At 70.2% G+C, this 16873-nt stretch overlaps 2 protein-coding genes across 6 annotated transcripts; one reads left to right on the plus strand and one right to left on the minus strand.

Moving 5' to 3' along the window:
• Positions 1-441: 441 nt before the first annotated feature.
• Positions 442-10471, plus strand: MAP3K6 (mitogen-activated protein kinase kinase kinase 6). 5 transcript variants are annotated; one of them, XM_066982512.1, is made up of 28 exons: positions 442-1961; positions 2571-2710; positions 3310-3333; positions 3646-3833; positions 4034-4202; positions 4389-4495; positions 4604-4774; positions 5064-5176; positions 5270-5429; positions 5516-5666; positions 5757-5864; positions 5950-5999; positions 6092-6187; positions 6464-6548; positions 6641-6774; positions 6852-6979; positions 7073-7209; positions 7380-7485; positions 7632-7789; positions 7892-8072; positions 8155-8305; positions 8519-8684; positions 8773-8958; positions 9208-9313; positions 9437-9644; positions 9728-9971; positions 10062-10138; positions 10226-10471. In XM_066982512.1, the coding sequence occupies exons 1-28, from the start codon at positions 1691-1693 to the stop codon at positions 10320-10322; spliced, it is 3912 nt and encodes a 1303-aa protein (XP_066838613.1). In that variant the 5' UTR covers positions 442-1690; the 3' UTR covers positions 10323-10471. The 5 variants fall into 5 exon arrangements, 4 of the variants coding, with proteins under 4 accessions (XP_066838613.1, XP_066838615.1, XP_066838614.1 ...); XM_066982511.1 differs by lacking the exon at positions 442-1961 and having other exon boundaries at positions 2000-2710; XR_010826486.1 differs by lacking the exons at positions 442-1961; positions 9728-9971; positions 10062-10138; positions 10226-10471 and having other exon boundaries at positions 1997-2710; positions 7869-8072; positions 9437-9470.
• SYTL1 (synaptotagmin like 1) lies at positions 10469-16360 on the minus strand. Its single transcript, XM_066982515.1, has 15 exons — positions 16160-16360; positions 14095-14389; positions 13646-13791; positions 13460-13565; positions 13333-13366; positions 13037-13133; positions 12764-12858; positions 12185-12292; positions 11928-12094; positions 11729-11831; positions 11474-11635; positions 11311-11389; positions 11114-11213; positions 10831-11036; positions 10469-10733 (listed from the first exon to the last, which is right to left on the minus strand). Exons 2-15 carry the CDS (start codon positions 14220-14222, stop codon positions 10594-10596), a joined length of 1671 nt encoding a protein of 556 aa, XP_066838616.1. The 5' UTR covers positions 14223-14389; positions 16160-16360; the 3' UTR covers positions 10469-10593.
• Positions 16361-16873: the final 513 nt, after the last annotated feature.

Genomic DNA, 16873 nt, shown 5'->3' on the forward strand with positions numbered 1-16873 from the left:
GGCTTCCCTCCACCCCCGCCCTGGCACACATTGCAGCAGCAGCGCAGGGGGGAAGGAACCGTGCCCCCCCCCCCCCCCCCCCGGGGCCCCTGCTGCTTCCCCTTTTCCCCCGTGGCCGTTTTGCAACCGGTGCCTGTCGGAGGAGGGGGGGGGGCAACAGGAGGGGGGGGCAGCTCCGGGGGGTTCAACCCCATCCCATCCCATCCCATCCCATCCCATCCCATCCCATCCCATCCCATCCCATCCCATCCCATCCCATCCCATCCCATCCCATCCCATCCCATCCCATCCCATCCCATCCCATCCCATCCCGTCCCACCCCATCCCCTCCACCCCACGCCTCGGGGCCGGGCGCGGCTCCCCGCGGCCGCCGTTGACTCAGGGCCGGGCCGGGCGGAGGCGGCTCCCGGTGCCCGGGGCGGGGCGGCTCGGGGACGGGGCCCGGGGCGCGGGGCGGAGCGGAGCCGGTGCGGGACAGCGCGGAGCGGAGCCGGACGGGAAGGAGAGCGGGAAGGGCCGGCGGGGTAAGGGACGGCCCCGCTACGGGACACCCCCGGTGCGGGACACCCCGGTTAGGGACGCCCCGGTTAGGGTCACCCCTGTAGGGTCACCCCTGTAGGGTCCCCCCGGTTAAGGTCACCCCCAGTTAGGGTCACCCCCGTAGGGGCACCCCCGTAGGGTCACCCCGGTAAGGGCCACCCCGGTAGAGTCACCCCGGTAGGGCCACCCCGGCACGGGACACCCCGGTTAGGGTCACCCCCGGTTAGGGACACCCCGGTACGGGACACCCCCATAGGGTCACCCCGGTAAGTTACACCCCGGTAGGGTCTCCCCTTCGCTCGGTGCCGGTTTCCCCGGCAGGGAGCGGCGCAGCCCGGTGCCGGGTGCGCGTTTTCCCGGTGCAAGGCGCGGGATTTCCCGGTAGGGCGCAGGGCGGCGCGGTGCGGGACGGCCCGGTGGGGAACGGGGCAGCTCGGTGCGGGGTGTGGGGTCCCGGTAGGGTGCGGGCTGGCCCGGTGCAGGGTGCGGGTTTTTCTGGTAGGGTGCAGGCTGGCCCAGTAGGGTGCAGGCTGGCCCAGTAGGGTGCAGGCTGGCCCAGTAGGGTGCAGGCCAGCTCGGTGCAGGGTGAGGGCTCCCCAGTAGGGTGCAGGACGGCCTGGTGCAGGGCGCAGGCTGTACCAGTAGGGAAGAGGGAAGCTCGGGGCAGGGTGCACGCTGTCCTGGTGCAGGGTGCGGGCTCCTCAGTAGGGTGCCAGCTGTCCCAGTGCAGGGTGCAGGCTGTCCCAGTAAGGAATGGGGCGGCTCGGTGCAGGGTGCAGGCTGTCCCAGTAAGGAACGGGGCAGCTCAGTGCAGGGTGCAGGCTGTCCCAGTGCACGGTACCCGCTGTCCCAGTAAGAAACGGGGGAACTCAGTGCAGGGCACACACTGTCCTGGTGCAGGGTGCAGGATGGCCCAGTAGGGTGCAGAATGGCCCAGTAGGGTGCAGGATGGCCCAGTAGGGTGCCGGACAGCCCAGCGCAGGGCGCAGGACAGCCCGGTGCAGGGCGCACACTATCCCAGTAAGGAACAGGACAGCCCAGTGCAGGGCGCACACTATCCCAGTAAGGAACAGGACAGCCCAGTGCAGGGCGCACGCTGTCCCGGTGCTCACCAGGACCCCCCCAAAGGACTGAGCCCCCTGCCCCAGCCATGGAAGCCCCTGGCCCCCCCCCGGCCCCGGCTGCCGGCAGCTGCTGGCAGGACCCACTGGCGGTGGCGGGCACGGCGGGCCGGCCGGTGTGCGGGGCGCGGCGGCGGGCGCTGAGCGTGGTGTGCGTGCTGGGCCGCGAGCCGGCCGCCTGCCCCGCGCTGCGCTGCCTGCGCGACGCCTGCCGCGAGCTGCGGGCCCGCCTGCACACGCTGCCCTTCGGCACCCTGGCGCTGGGCGACACCGGCACGCTGGACCGCTTCTACAACGCCGGTGAGGATGCCGCCCCGCTTCGTTTTTATTCCTGTCCCTTTCCTCCTGCACTGCTCGCTCGGCCCGGCTGCCTGGGAATATCCCGTCTGCGTCGGGAAGTTTGGGGCTGAGCAATATTTTTTCGCATCTCCGCGGCTCCCAGCGGAGCTGCTTTTGCCGGCCGCTGGCTCAGCTGTTGGCTTTTCTGCCTTCCTCCCGTGTGTTTCCCCGGACGGCTGGGAATTTGCCCAGCTGTCTTCCTCTCGTAGCGCGTGGAACATCAGAAAATGCATTTTTATGGAGCGTTTGCTCAGGGCTCAGCCCGCAGCAAGACCTTGAGCTGCGCCGCACCGGAGCTCAAGGGTGCCCCTCACCATGGCCTCGGCACAGCCCGGGGGAGCGCCCAGCTCAGGGGGGCTGCGGCCACCCGAGGGGCTCCCCCAGTGCTCCCCAGGCTCGGGCCGAGCCACACGAGCACCGGGGCTCTCCAGGGCTGGCGGCTCCGCTGGCTGCCTGTGCCTCAGTTTCCCCAGCGCTGCTGTGGCGCTGGAGGGGCAGCTGGGTCCCCGCTGTGGCTCTGCGGATTCGGGGGTCGCCGTCACCCCGCTGTCCCCTCTGTCCGTCCTGCAGACGTGGCCGTGGTGGAGCTGAGCGACGCCGTCTGCCAGCCCTCGCTCTTCTACCACCTGGGCGTGCGGGAGAGCTTCAACATGCCCCACAACGTGCTGCTGTGCTGCCACAGCGCCCTGCCCGGCCTCCAGGCCCTGCAGGTGAGCGGGGACGGCCCCGGCGGCTGCGGCTCCGGGCTGCAAATGGGCCAGGGGCTGGACCCCCCCCCACCCCGTGCCCCCAGGAGGCGAAGCCCCTTCCCAAACTTGGCTGAGTCCCCAGGGTCACATCCAGCTCTGGCAGAGGTTTTCCTGTGCCCAAAGGGGATGAGGAGGGGGTGACCGGGGACCGCAGGGTGGCCCAGAGCAGGATCCCATCCTGATCCTGCTGGGAGCCCCGGGACAGGCGCCTTCCCTGGGAAAATCCAGTTCCTCGGAAGGGAGCAGGGACGGCGGGGAGGTTTCTCGTCGCTCGGAAAAAATGCAGACGGGAGCACATCCAAATGTCACCCTGCCTCTGGGGAGGCCCAGGACACCCCGTTCGGAGCCCCCTTTCCGCACAGTGGGGCGGGAGGTGAAGCCCCATGCCCTGGGGGGGATCCGCAGTCGGCACTGGGGGTCGGGGGCGCCCGGTGTCCCTCATGTCCCTCGCCGCAGCTGGGTGCTTGCCAGGTGACGCTGGGCCCTGAGCCTGAAATCAGCTGATTTCTTCTGCGGCGGAGCTCATTAAGCCTCTCCTCCCTCCCTCTCTCTCCCCCCAGGAGGACATCTGCCAGAAGAACTCGGTACGGTTTTCCCCGTCCTTGCTGCTGCCGCAGTGCCGGGGGGGTTTGAGCCCCCCCGGCGGTCTCAGAGGGTGGGCACTGCGCAGGGGGAGCAAGGTGTGCCCCTAAATCCGAGTTCTGGGGAGGATTCACTCGCTCAGAGCGAGCACCAGGAACGGCAGCGTGGGGGAGCGCAGCTGGTTTTGGAAAGAACCGGGAGTGTTCACTCTGGAGCGTAATGATGGCTGTGATAGCATGGCCTGGGTGGCAGGTTTGGGGAGGGGGATCTGACCCAGGAACGGCACAGCCCCTCACCCCTTCCCCCCCGCCCAGGACCTCTGCGGCACCTACACCTTCATCCCCTACGCCGTGACCGCCCAGAACAAGGTCGTCTGCTGCGACGCCGGGGCCATGAAGTGCCTGACCGAGCTCTTCCAGCCCAGCTTCGGCACCGAGCCCTTCTTCACCCCGCTGGCGGCGCGGCTCGTCAGGCTGCTGGAGGGGGTCCCCACCAACTCCTGGTACGGCCGCCAGCCCCCCCGGGGATGTCCCAGCACCCTCCTTTAAGCCCCGATGCCCGCGTGGGCTGGCAGTGCTCGGAGGGGAATTGCCACCACCCCGAACCGCCCTCGGGGGCAGACCCTCCTGGCTGGCCGAGTGTGCCGGGGTCATGCTCAGCCCCACGTCTCTGTCCTCCCCCCCCCCAAAAAAAACCCCGCAGTGGCTATTTTCGGGAGACGATCCGGCGCGACATCCGCCGGGCGCGGGAGATGTTCCGGGGCGAGCAGCTGAGCCGGGAGCTGGCCCGCATCCAGCAGCGCCTGGACAGCGTGGAGCTGCTCAGCCTGGACATCATCGTCAACCTCCTCCTCTCCTACCGCGACGTGCAGGTGGGGGATTTGGGGCTGGGAGGGGTCCCGGGATGGCATTGGCACCCCTGGGAGCACGCTCTGCAGCCTGCCCTTGCTTGATGGAGCTCGCAAACCCCAAAACTTGGCTGTTTGGGGCGAGCATCACCCCAGGTCCCCCCACGGACCTCCGCAGCTCAGCCCCGCTGCCGTTTCCCCCCACCCCAGGATTACGACTCCATCATCTCGCTGGTGGAGACCCTGCGGGCCCTGCCGACCTGCGACGTGGCCGAGCAGCCCAACGTCCGCTTCCACTACGCCTTCGCCCTCAGCCGGTGAGAGGCAGCGGGGGGGCGGCAGGCATCCCGCTGTCCCCACGGGGCAGGGGACTTGGGGTCCGTGTTTGTGGGGCCGATCGCCCAGCACCGTCCGCGTGTCCGCAGGCGTAACCGCGCCGGGGACCGGGCGCAGGCTCTCTCGGTGCTGCTGCCCGCGGTGGAGCGCGGGGACGGGGCTGCGCCCGACCTCCTCTGCTTGTGTGGCCGCATCTACAAGGACACGTTCATCAGCTCCAGCTTCACCGACACCAGGGCGAGGGACCGAGCCTTATACTGGTGAGGCTGGGGACAGGGCTGGGGACAGGGCCATCGGCGTGCCCGTGCCTCGATCCTTTGGGGTTTGCACAGGGCTCTGGCAGCGCAGCCCCCACCCTTTAAATCCCCCCAGCCACAACTTAGAGGCTGTGATGCCAAGCCCAGCAGGGCTTTTATTTTTACTCCCCTTGCGAATTTTCTTGGCCAGCCCCATTCGGGACCGTTCCCGTGTCACGGGGGCTGGAAGGGGGATGGGGGGGGGCGCAGTGGCCGTGCTGTCCCCAGGGGAAAAACCCTTCCCTCCGCCCAGGTACAGCAAAGCCTTCGAGGTGGAGCCCAGCCTCCACGCGGGCATCAACGCCGCCGTCCTCCTCGTGGCCGCCGGGCACCAGTTCGAAAGCTCCGTGCGGCTCCAGCAGATCGGTGCGTCCCCTCCCGGGGGGCTGGGGACGGGGCCCCTCGGGGCCGGGGGGACCTGCCATCGGGGGTCCCTGACGGGTGGCTCTCCGCACCCAGGCGTGAAGCTGAGCTGCCTGCAGGGCCGCAAGGGCAGCCTGGAGGAGCTGCGGCACTACTGGGACGTGGGCTTCTGCCTGGGGGCTGGCATCTTGGCCAACGACCTGAGCAAAGTCATCCAGGCCTCCGAGAAGCTCTACAAGCTCAACGCGCCCAGCTGGTGAGCGGCTCGGCCGAGCCCCCCACCCTCCTGGGGCTGGCTGTCCGTTTTGGGGGGGGGCGTTGGGACATCTCCGTGCCCCGCAGGTACCTGGTGTCCGTCATGGAGACCTTCCTGCTCTACAAACACTTCCAGAAGAGCCCGCCGGTGCCGTCGGCCCGGCAGGAGCTGGCTGATTTCTGGCTGGCCTTCCTCCTCGCCGCGTGCCAGCCCTTCGTCCCCGCGCCGCGCTGCCCGGTGAGATGGGCCTGCGGGGGACCCCCGGGGGTGGCCGCCCCCAGGGGGACGGGCAGGGGGACGCGGGGTGACGCCTGCCTGATGATGTAGGTCCTGGTCCTGGAGCTCGGCAAGGTGCTGTGGCCGGCCCAGCTGGCGGTGCGCAGCGCCACGGAGGAGCACGCCGTGACGCTCGCCCTCGTGCGCCCCACGGAAGAGGTAGGGCTGGGATTTGGGGGGGGGGGGGTTCGGGGGGGGGTCCTGACAGCCCCCTCTCCCCTTCCTCTCCTCCTCCTCCCTGCAGAAAGCGGTGTCCAGCTGGAACTTCGCGGCTGCGGCCATCCGGGGGGTGAGGTGAGTGCGTCCCCAGTCCCCCCCCGCCCGGGGGGCCGCATCCTGACCCCGCTGCTGATGGAGCCGGGGGGGGGGGGTCCTTTACCCTTCAGCATCTGCAAGTGCGACGAGCGGGGTTGCTTCCTCTACGTGGTGCACGCCGAGGAGGATTTCCAGCTCTATTTCCCCTCCCAGCAGCACTGCCGGTGGTGAGCGGGGGGGGGGCGCGGGGACCCCGTGGTGCTGGTGAGGTTTGGGGGATCCCAAACATGCCCCCGGGGGATGCACTGGGGGCACGCGATTTCCCCCCAGATTTACCTTAATTTTTGGTGGAAAGGGTGTGCTGGGGGGGGGGGAAAGGAGACGAGCCAGGGTGGCAAAACCCTTGTGCCGTTGGGGAGAGGGGAAAGGGGGCACGGGGGGGTCGGTGGCCACGTCCCCAGCATCCCCGCGGGGACTCAGGACCGTCCCCTCTCCGCGGGCAGGTTCTGCGACCGGGTCCAATCCTTCCTCGCCGAGCAGGCGGCGGGCAGCGAGGAGCTGCCCAGCCCCACGCAGCCCATCCTGGAGGTGAGACGGGGTGGGGACACAGGGGGGTGGCACGGGGGGGGGGGGGGGAACAGGCAGGTGACACGGCCGTCACCTCGCCTCCCTCCCCGCAGTACAGCTACGAGTACTCGGAGACGGGCGAGCGGGTGGTCCTGGGCAGGGGCACCTACGGCGTCGTCTACACCGGGCGCTGCCTCAGCACCCAAGTGCGCATCGCCATCAAGGAGATCCCCGAGCGGGACAGCCGGTGGGTGCCGCGGCACCGTGCTGGGGGGGGGACCCCCGTGGGACCCCCGTCACCCCGCTGTGTCCCCGTCCGGGCAGGTTCTCGCAGCCCTTGCACGAGGAGATCGCCTTGCACAAGCGCCTGCGGCACAGGAACATCGTGCGCTACCTGGGCTCCGTCAGCCAGGACGGCTTCATCAAGATCTTCATGGAGGAGGTGCCTGGAGGTGGGCATCGCCGCTGGGGGGCATGCACGGGGGGGGGGGTTGGGTGTCGGGGAGGGCCCCACGGCCTGAAGGTGGGTGCTGCGCCCTCCCCAGGGAGCCTCTCGTCCCTGCTGTGCTCCAAGTGGGGCCCCCTGAAGGACAACGAGCCCACCATCGTCTTCTACACCCGCCAGATCCTCGACGGGCTCGGCTACCTCCACGACAACCACATCGTGCACCGAGACATCAAGGTGAGGGGCCGGGGTCGTCGCCCCCTGCCTGACCCCCATCCCCAGGGGCCCCTCCATGCCCAGACCCCCGGGGGGACGCCCGGTGGCCCTGGCTGTTTGAGGTTTCTTTTGCGGTTTTTATTTGTTTTGGGGCGGTTTTATTTACTTTGGGGGGGCTCTTCCCGTGCCAGGGAGACAACGTCCTCATCAACACGTACAGCGGGGTGCTGAAGATCTCCGACTTCGGCACCTCCAAGAGGCTGGCGGGCATCAGCCCCAGCGCTGAGACCTTCACGGGTAGGGGCTGGGGGCCGGGACCCCCCCGTTGGGGTGCGGAGGATGAGGAGATGTTGGGGTCTCGCACCCAGCAATGGGGAAATTGTCCTGGGGCGGTTTGGGTGAGGGACCCGGGCCCCTTTCCTCCCTCCCCACCTTCCCTCCAGGCACCCTGCAGTACATGGCCCCCGAAATCATCGACCAGGGGCCGTGGGGCTACGGGAAGCCGGCGGATATCTGGTCCCTGGGCTGCACCATCATCGAGATGGCCACGGGCAAGCCCCCCTTCTACGAGCTGGGCAGCCCCCAGGCAGCGATGTTCAAGGTACTCACGGCTTGGGCAGGGCATGGGGGGGTCCCCACCTCCAAAAAGCCCCCAGCCAGGGCGGCCGGTCCCTTTGCAGCCCCGCTTGGGCCTCTCCTCCAGGTGGGCATGTTCAAGATGCACCCGGAGGTGCCCGAGTCCATGTCGGACATGGCCAAGAGTTTCATCCTTCGCTGCTTCGAGGCCGACCCGGCCAAGCGGGCCACGGCGGCCGCGTTGCTGCAGGACCCGTTCCTGGCCAGCGCCAGGCGTGCCCGGGGCCAGACGGTGCCTGCAGCAGGGGGTGAGTATGGGGAGGGTCCTGGGGGGGGGTCCTGGCCAGAGCTGCCCACCGACCTGCTCCATCTCCATCCTCTCCCTGGCAGATTCCCCCCGCCTGGAGCGCCGGGATGGGGACATGGAGGGCACCGATGGCACCAGGGGACGGTCCTCGGCCAGGCAGGGGGGCACAGTGGGGGGCACGGGGGACAGCCCCCTGCTCCCACACTGCCCCAGTGAGGCAGCCCCCAGCTACAGGTACGTGGGGTTAGGGCATCCCCGGCACCGGGGGGGTGGAGGGACCCCTGGGAGGGGTCTGGATTTCTGCCTCCCGTTGGGTTGTTCCCCCAGTTAACCCAGTTTGAAGAGGGGGGGGTGGCTCCTGGTCACTTTCAGGGTTTGTCCCCTGTGCCCTCCGGCACTGGGAACGTCGATTTGGGTGGGTTTTGATCCCACACCGCCCCTCGCCAGCACTCCCCAGGGCTCGGCCGGCTCCGACCGCAGCCAGCGCTCGTCCTCGCCGGAGGAGAGCGGCGACCGCTTCGTACTGCGGCAGGACAGCAAGCGCCGCGCCACGCTGCACCGCATCCTCACCGACGAGGCGCCCGGTATCGCGGCTGCCTTGCAGGAGGGCCAGGTGGGGGCACGACGGGGGGCACCGAGCAGCTGCTGGGGGCTGGCATGGAGGGAGCAGCCCCCCCACCAGCACTTTCTCACCCACCCAGAGCGCGTCGGGCACGCGGCTGGGCTCGGAGCACATCACCCTGCTGCTGGGCTGCCTGCGGAGCTACATCCAGTGCCCCGCACGGCACCAGCTGCGCCGCGACCTCCTGGCGCTGCAGGCGCGGCTGCGGGCGGACGGGCTCAGCCTGCCCCACCTGCGGGCTCCGCTCCTCAACTTCCAGGCGGTGGTGAGTGCCTCGGGTACGGCGTGGTTTGGGGTCGGCGATGGTTTGGGGTCGGCGATGGTTTGGGGTCGGCGACGGTTTGGTGGCGGTGATGCTCTGGTGGCGGTGATGCCCTGGTGCCAGTGATGCTCCGGCACGGTGACACTGGTGCTGGTGCTGCTCTGACGTGGTGATGCTTTGGTGTCGGTGACCCTTTGGTGTCGGTGACCCTTTGGTGTCGGTGCTGCTCCGGCCCGGCCCTGCCCCTTCCAGGTGAGACAGGCGCTGCGCCGGCACCACGTCAAACCCCACTGGATGTTTGCGCTGGACGACGCCATCAGCCAGGCGGTGCAGGCGGCTCTCACCGTGCTCGTGAGAGGTGGGTGGCACCCGGGGGTGGCCAGGACTCGGGTTAGGGTGTCACTGCTGTGGCTCGATGGGTGGCAGCCCCTTGGGGGGGCGTCATTGACCCCCTCTCAGTGCCCACTCTTTGCCCCCCCAGACCTGGGAATGACGGCCAGCTCGCTGAAGGAGGCTGGCGCCAAGGACACGGGTGACAAGGACGACCCCATGCCGCCGAGGCTCTCTGTCCCCAGCAGCCAGACCCCGTGGGACAGCACCAATTCGGGGCTCAGCACCGGCCCCGGCCCCGGGCAGGGGGGCTCAGCACTGATGGCACAGCTCTGCCGCCTCCGCACAGAGACGGACAGGTAGGGCTTGGCACATCCCTGTGCCCCCCCAGTGCCACCCCGTGTCCCCCAGGAGCCGGTCTGTGTCCCTGCTCTCCCCCCAGGCTGCTCCGGGAGCTGGCCGAGAAGGAGCAGGAATGGCAGCAGCTGGTGCAGCGGGCACTTCGCTCCGGGGTCGGGGACGCCACGGTCCCCGGCCACCCCCAGCACCGTGGTGAGCACAGCGAGGCCACCACGGGGCAGCGTCCCTTGTCCCCGTCCCCTGAGCCCATCCCCTGGAGCCAGGCCGACCCCCTCCTCCTCGAGTGGCTGCAGCAGCACGGCACGGACCCCGCCACCACGGCCACGGTGAGGCTGTGGGGCCCCGTGGGGCCGTGCCCCATGGGCGGTGTGGGGCAGGGCCACCGGGCAATGCCACCTGGCCACCATCTCCCGCAGCTCCTGTCCCACGGCTTCACCCTGCGGGACCTGCTGGGCAGCGCCACCTGCGACGACCTCTTCTACACGGGCATCAGGTACCCCCAGGGGTGGCAGCACTGCAGGGGGACACGGCTCGTCCCTCTTGTCCCCCCTGCCAGCCCCGTGTCCCCCTCCTCGGGCAGGCGCGGGCCGGCGTACCGCCTGTGGGCAGCCGTCCTGGAGCAGCGCCGCGCGCTTGGCAAGGGGGAAGAGGAGCAATCCTTGGCCCCAGGGACGTGAGGTGGCTCTGGGGACACAGCCGCCACCTCACCGCCTCCTGTGCCACCACGGGGACCGGCAGGAAGGACGGCAGCGGAGACATCCAGCACCGTACAGGATGGAGAAGTCGGGCTGCAGCGCTCGGAGCAATAAACACCCACCAGCCGTGCCGTCCGGTGCCACTTCATTGCAGCCAAAAGTGGGGGGGGGGGCACAGACCCCAGCCCCTGCGCGGGGACGCTGGGGGGCTCAGTCCTGTCCCCCCCCCGCCGAAACTGTCCCTGGGGGGGGGCTACGCGCGGGGGACGAGGTTGGTCCGCAGGGGCAGCAGCGCTTCCACCCAGCAGCCGGGCTGCTGCAGCAGGCGGCCCCACACCGCCCGCTCCTCCGGCGTCGAGTCCATCCAGCCCACGGGCAGCCCGTAGCTGCTCCCTGCGGAGACACGGCCACCGTCACCCCCTCCCTCCCCCCCAGACCACCACCCCCGGCACCCCAGGGTGCCCAGCCCCCCCCCCCCCCCCAGCCTCACCGGTGCCCAGGCTGAGGCGCACGCCGCCCAGCTGCCGCTTGGAGAAAGCCTCGTGGTGCCAGAGGGTGAACTCGGCGCACGCCTCGGCCAGGTCCTTGGGCTGGAAGCCGTCGTACACCATGGTGTGGTTGAAGAGGGGGCTGAGGCTCCGCTTCACCACCCGCGTCTTCTGCCGGCTCGCCTTGCTGTCGTCGGGCAGCACGTAGCTGCGGGGAGCGGGGTGAGCGAGCCCGTCCCCATGTCCCCGAGGGGGTCCCTTTGATGCCCCCCCCCTTCCTCTTACCACTGCACGAAGGCGTCCACGGTGCCGCCCTGCAGCGGGACCAGGCCCTGCGCGTCCTTCACCCAGATGTGCAGCTCGCCCGTGGGGGGCAGCCCCGCTCCTAGGGGGTGAGAGGGGTCAGGGTCGGGGCCGTGCCGCCCCATCCCCATGTCCCCATCCCGATGTCCTGTTCCCACCCCCTCGGTGTCACCGCTCACCTTCGGAGCTGGCGGGGATGAATTTCAGCGCCAGGTTGAGGTTGCCTCGGCTGGAGAGACCGTCCGGGGCCACGGGCGTCTGGGGTGGGGAGGGAGGAGGGTTATGGGGGGCTGTAGGGGGGGGGATTTGGGGTTCAGGGCGGGTGGGGGGGGGGGGGCTCACCCGGGGCTGCAGGGTGAACCACTCGGGGCGCGTGTTGGCCCAGTCCCAGGCGCCCAGCGCGATCTCCACCTCGCCCAGGAAGAGGTTCCTGCCCAGGCTGTCGTGGTGCCACACCGACAGGTTCAGCGTCCGGCCCTGCAGGTCCCTCTTCTCCAGCTTGTACTGGCGGGAGGGGGGGGGGGCACGGCAGGGTGAGGGCGCGGGGTCTGCAGGACACCCCCCCCCCGAACCTCCCCCCAGAGAGAACCAAAAAACCTTGAGGGTCTCGTTGAAGATGGGGTCCAAGCTCCGCTTCCGCACCGTGGTCTTGCGCTTGCTGCGGTTGGACTTGTCCGGGAGCAGGTAGGTCTTGATGTACCTGCAGCCCGAAAGCGAGGTGCGAGAGGGGTGTAGGGGGGGGGTGGGGGGCATAAAAGGGTCGGGAGCCCCCTCCCCGGGTAGCCCCCGCACTCACGGGTCCGACCGCTGCTTCTTGGCCTCGGCCAGCTCGCGGCACCGCACCACGTGGACCTGCAGCTCCTGCGTGGCCGGGTCGTAGCGCAGCGAGAACTGGACGCAGCCCCGCACGGGCACCCTGCCCAGCTCCCCGTCGCTGTACAGGCTCATCAGGCTGCCGCTCAGCTGCGGGGCGGGGGGCACAGGATCAGGCCCCGGGGGCACGGAGCACCGATTCCCACCCCCTCGCCCTTCCCCAGCCCCCCCACCCCGTACCGTGGAGGAGCTGAGGCTGGACACGGAGGAGCTGGCGGTCAGCAGGCTGCTGGGGGGCACGTGGCCGTTCTGCGGGGACACACGGCCCGGTGGGGGGGTCCCCGGATCCTGGAAAGGCAAAACCAAGGGGTCCTGAGCCACTGGGGGGGGTGGTGACCCCCACCAAAACACCTCAGACCCAGTGCAGGGACCCAGGGCACCCAGCTCCCAGCAAGCGCCCAGTGCTTGGGCACAGCTCGGCTGCAGAGGGGACCCAGCAATGGGCTGGCTTTGTGTTCCCCATACACCCCCCCCAGCCCCATACAGCCCCCTCCACCCCATAGAGCTCCTGCCAAACCCATAGAGCCCCCCAGCCCCATACAGCCTCCCCCAGCCCCATACAGCCCCCCAGTCCCACAGAGCCCCCCCCCAGCCCCATACAGCCCTCCCCATCCCCTACAGTCCCCCCTACCCCATACAGCCTCCCCCTCCCAGTCCGATACACCTCCCCCAGCCCCATACAACCCCTCCCAGCCCCATACACCTCCCCCAGCCCCATACAACCTTCCCAGCCCCATACAGCCCCCCCCCCCAGCCCACCTGCTCAGCCCCAGGGCTGCTGTGTGCAGGATCGGGCTCCTCCTCATCTTCTTCCACGCTGGCCGTGCCGAAGGGGTTCCTGTCCACTCTGTCACCTGCAAGGGCACAGGGAGGGGGGGGGGGGGTCCCCAACACAGCAAGGAATGGATATTGGGGGGGGGGGGAATCCCTTTTTTCCCCCACCCCAGCAGCACTAAAGCTCTGCCCCACAAGGCCCTCAGTGCCAATTTGGCAGTGGGGGGGTCCCAATCCCCTAGACCCCCCCCACGTTACCTGGCTGTCCCGGGCCATCCTGCTCCCTCTCCGGGACGTCCACCTGCGGCGTCGGTGACACCGGTGTCCCCTCCGGTGCCGGGGCCGTGGGGCCAGGCTGTTCGGTGGCACGTTGGGGACAGGGTGAGACCGGGTGCACCGGCACCCTCCTGTCCCCTCTGGGTCACCAGGACAGGCCGGGGGGGGCCAGGCCGTGCCCCACGCCCCATGCCACGTCCTTTGGGCTCGTCCCCAAGCCCATCACCAGGACATCGGGTCGGGCACCGTGCCGCGCCGGCTCAGCACCGGGCACCCACCTGGGGCTCTGCCTGGGCACCATCCTCGGAGGGGCTGCGAGGAGAAGCACGAATTAACTTTTCTTGCCGTGACGTCAAGCCCTGGAACACCCATGGGTGCTGGGCCACCCCTCGTGCCTGCTCTCACCTCTCCTCCGTCACCGCCGGCTCCTCGTCCTCCTTCTCTTCCACCAGCGGCTCGCCGATCACCTCCAGCTCGCCCAAGCTGGGGCCACGCTCCGGGTCCCCCGCTCCTGGGGACAGGAGGGGCTCAGAGGGCCGTGGTTGTGTCCCCCCCCACTATCCCACCCCCCCGCACCCCATCCCTGCCTACCCCGCGGCCGCCTCCTGCGGCGGATGGAGGCGCGGACGAGGTCGGAGCCCAGGTGGTGCCGGTGGCGCTGGGCGCGCACGTCGCAGAACCAGTCCCCGGTGAGGGTCCGCAGCCGGGCCGGGTCCGACACCGACTTGCGCAGCTTGCTGGTGGCATTGGCCAAAAAAACATCCCCCCCCCCAGGTCACCCCCAGGTGCCACCAGGGTCCCCGTGCCACCGTCCTCTGCCCCATTAACCATCCCAAACAGCCACGGGGCCACCACGGCGGGGACACCACCACCCATCTCCCCCGGGGTTTGGGTCCCCGATGCCCACGTCACCCACTGCGGGGCTTCATCCTGCCCCGGGTAAGGGACCGCGCTGTCCCCAAGGGTGTCTCACCCCTGGGGGGGGGGGGGGGGGTCACCATGGGTGCCACTAAAAGGCAGTGTGTGTGGGGGGGTCTCACCTGATGCGCCCCTCCTCGCGCCGGCGGAGCTGCGAGTCCCGGCGCAGCACCTCGGCGATGGCGCGCCGCTCGTCCTCCGTCAGGAAGCTCAGGTCCAGCAGCGCCTCGGCGCCCGGCTCCAGCGCCATGGGTGCTGCGGGCACCCCGGGGTGCGGGGTCAGGCTGGGGGGCGGCGGGGGGCTGCGGGGCCGGGCAGGCAGCGGGCAGGGCTCAGCATGCCGGGGGGGGCTCAGCGGGGCCGGGCGAGGGGCGGCGGGGCGGCGGCAGGGTGGGCAGCGCGCAGCATCCTGACCCTCTGCAGGGAGACGGGGTGGCAGCGTGGCACGCAGGGACCCTGCCCCGTAAGGCACGGAGCACGGCTCCCCCACCCCCAAAAATTTCAAGGGACTCAGGGGGGACCAGCAAAGGGTGGTGGGGGCAGCCGGCAGCACCGGGGAGCCGCAGGGAAGAATTGCTGCTCCTCCTGCTGCGGCCCCATGCCAGGGCCGGCCCCTGTTTGCCAAGGGCGTTCGCTCGGGGCCGGCTTCTTCCCCTGCCTGCTCCCAGCAGGGCCCCACAGCGGGACTCCCACAGCACTCAGAGGGTGACACGGCACGGGGACGGGTGACACAAGGGGGCTCGGGAAGCCAGCACCCCCTTGGGTCCGTCCCAGGAGGGCTGAGGACGTGCCCAGCTCATCACACGCCAGCCCCGCGTTGCCTCACCGCCCTCCTTCCTGGCCCGCGGTTGGGAAAGCGCTGCCCGGCACGGGAAGTTGCGGCAATGGTGGGGCAGGATCAGGCCCCCCCCCCCCCCCGGCCCCAAAAATCCCACCCCAGCGCCTCACCAGGATGCGAGCACCGGCACGGCCGCACCCCGCAGGCACCCGCTGCCCCCCAAGGGGCTCTGGCCCTGTCCCCAGCCCCACGGGTGGCCCTGGTCACCGTGTCCCAGCCCCACAAGTGGCCCTGCCACCCCGCGTGGGTCTCCGGTGTCCCCCAGCAGGGCCAGGAGCCGGGGAGCCCAGGCCGGGACCCAGCACGGTGGTGCTGAGCACCCCGGTGCCGACAAGGAGCCGGGTGCCACCCGGGGACCTGCCACAGCACGCACCAGGCACCGTGACGGCACCGGGGACCCGCAGCACCACCGGGGCGCCCCCCCCCAGCACCCCCCCATCCCCACGCTGTCCCAAGGAGGGGGGGGGCACCAAACCCACCGGCAGCCTGCGCTGAGCCGAAGCCACCCGGTGCCCCCTCGATGACTCCGAGTGGTGCCGAGGTGCCGGGGACAAGGGGCTGGCACCGGGACGGGGCGATGCTGGGGCCCTTCGCTGCCCCCCCCCGCCCCCGTATCCTGTTTACATGGGCCCAGCCCGCGGGGGTGTCCTCGTCGTCCCCCCCCCCCGGAACACAGCAGCACCCAAAATGTCACCGAGGGCTGGCCCACGCGCGCTTGCGGTTTCCTTGCCCCTCGGAGACACCGGGGGGGGGGGGTGGCACACAGGGGGGGCAGCAGGAAAAAAAAAATAAAAGCCAGCCCCACGCCCGCTGGTGTGCAAGGGGGTGCTGGGAACAACCCCCCACCCCCCCCACCCCCCCACCCCCAGACACACACACACAGGGGAGACCAGTTAAACCAGTTAAACCTCCCCAGTAAGCTGCAAGATGGGGGTGCGCAGCCCCCTTTTCCCTTCGCAAGCCGTGACGGACGGGGTGAATGCAAAGGGTCCTCTCCCAAAACGCATCCGAGCCCCCCACCCCCCCCCCCGGGCTGGCAACCCCCCTCCTGGCACCCCCCCCCCCCAAACCCCCGGTCCCGCGCCCGGGGCCCCGCAGCCCATCGCCGTGGCCTCGGGGCCCGTCCAGCTCAACCCGCACCTGCGGGGCTCCCAACGGCGCAGGAGAAAAACCACCCAAAAACGGGGGCCCTTGGAGGCCCCCCCCCATCCCCCAAGAGCAAAATTTGGAGGCTGCATCCCACCCCCCCGAGAGCAGCAGGACCCCAAATCCTACCCCCAGCCCCCCCCCCCCCCCATTTCCCGTGCCGTGGGGCCGGTTAACGGGGTCAGCCCCGCGGCCGCCCTTACCTGCCCAGGGGACTTTGTGGGGCCATGGGCCCCCAGCCGTGCCTCGTCCCCCCCCCACCCCCCCGCACCCCCACGGGGACCCTCGGCTCCTCGGGTGCCCCCGGCGCCCCGCTGGGTGCTGGAGGCCCTAAAGCTGAGTCAACCGCAGGCGAGAGCAAGGCGCCTCCTCGCCTCGGCGGCACGAAAGCAGGGACTGGAGCCAGCAGCACCCGCCGGACGGGACTGGGCTGCACTGGGTTGAACTGGGCTGAACTGGGAGGCGTCAGGAAGCCTGGGAGAGGGGAAGAGCCCCAAAGCAGGGTGGTGGTGGTTGGGGGGGGGGGGGGGGCAGCACCAGCATCGGGGAGGTTCGGAGGGGATGGGATGGGGCAGGAGGACCCGTCCCCACCCGGGGGTGAGAATGGGGAAGGATGCACCCCCCCCCCCCCCCCGGGAGCCTTACCTGGGCCCCACCTTGGGCTGTACTGGGGGGAACTGGGAGGAACTGGGGGGACTGGTGTCAGATCCTCCCTCCCCGCAGTGCCCTGCAGCACCCCAAAACCCGGTGTGGGGCAGTTTGGGGTCCCAGGGGCGCTGCAGACCCCCCCCAAATCCTGTGGGGCTCCCCCCACCCCATGGGCACCCCCAGCCTCCAGCCCCCCTTGGCACACCGCTGATGCTCGGGGCGGGGGGTGGGGATCTCCCCCCCAGGACAAACCCCCCCCCGAGCTCAGC

Source organism: Anser cygnoides, chromosome 24, assembly GCF_040182565.1.
Source record: "Anser cygnoides isolate HZ-2024a breed goose chromosome 24, Taihu_goose_T2T_genome, whole genome shotgun sequence".
In the NCBI taxonomy this organism is placed as follows: domain Eukaryota; kingdom Metazoa; phylum Chordata; class Aves; order Anseriformes; family Anatidae; genus Anser; species Anser cygnoides.

Bases quoted from the DNA above. Each gene is read 5' to 3' on its own strand.
- SYTL1 (XM_066982515.1), bottom strand. From the start codon at position 14,222: ATGGCGCTGGAGCCGGGCGCCGAGGCGCTGCTGGACCTGAGCTTCCTG. The intron at 13,134-13,332 runs GTGGGTGCCCGG...GCCACCGAACAG, and splicing joins GTGCCCAGGCAGAGCCCCAG to CCTGGCCCCACGGCCCCGGC. The intron at 12,095-12,184 runs GTACGGGGTGGG...CCCGCCCCGCAG, and splicing joins CCAGCCTCAGCTCCTCCACG to CTGAGCGGCAGCCTGATGAG.
- MAP3K6 (XM_066982511.1), top strand. From the start codon at position 2,228: ATGCATTTTTATGGAGCGTTTGCTCAGGGCTCAGCCCGCAGCAAGACC. The intron at 5,177-5,269 runs GTGCGTCCCCTC...CTCCGCACCCAG, and splicing joins CGTGCGGCTCCAGCAGATCG to GCGTGAAGCTGAGCTGCCTG. The intron at 9,972-10,061 runs GTGAGGCTGTGG...CATCTCCCGCAG, and splicing joins ACCCCGCCACCACGGCCACG to CTCCTGTCCCACGGCTTCAC.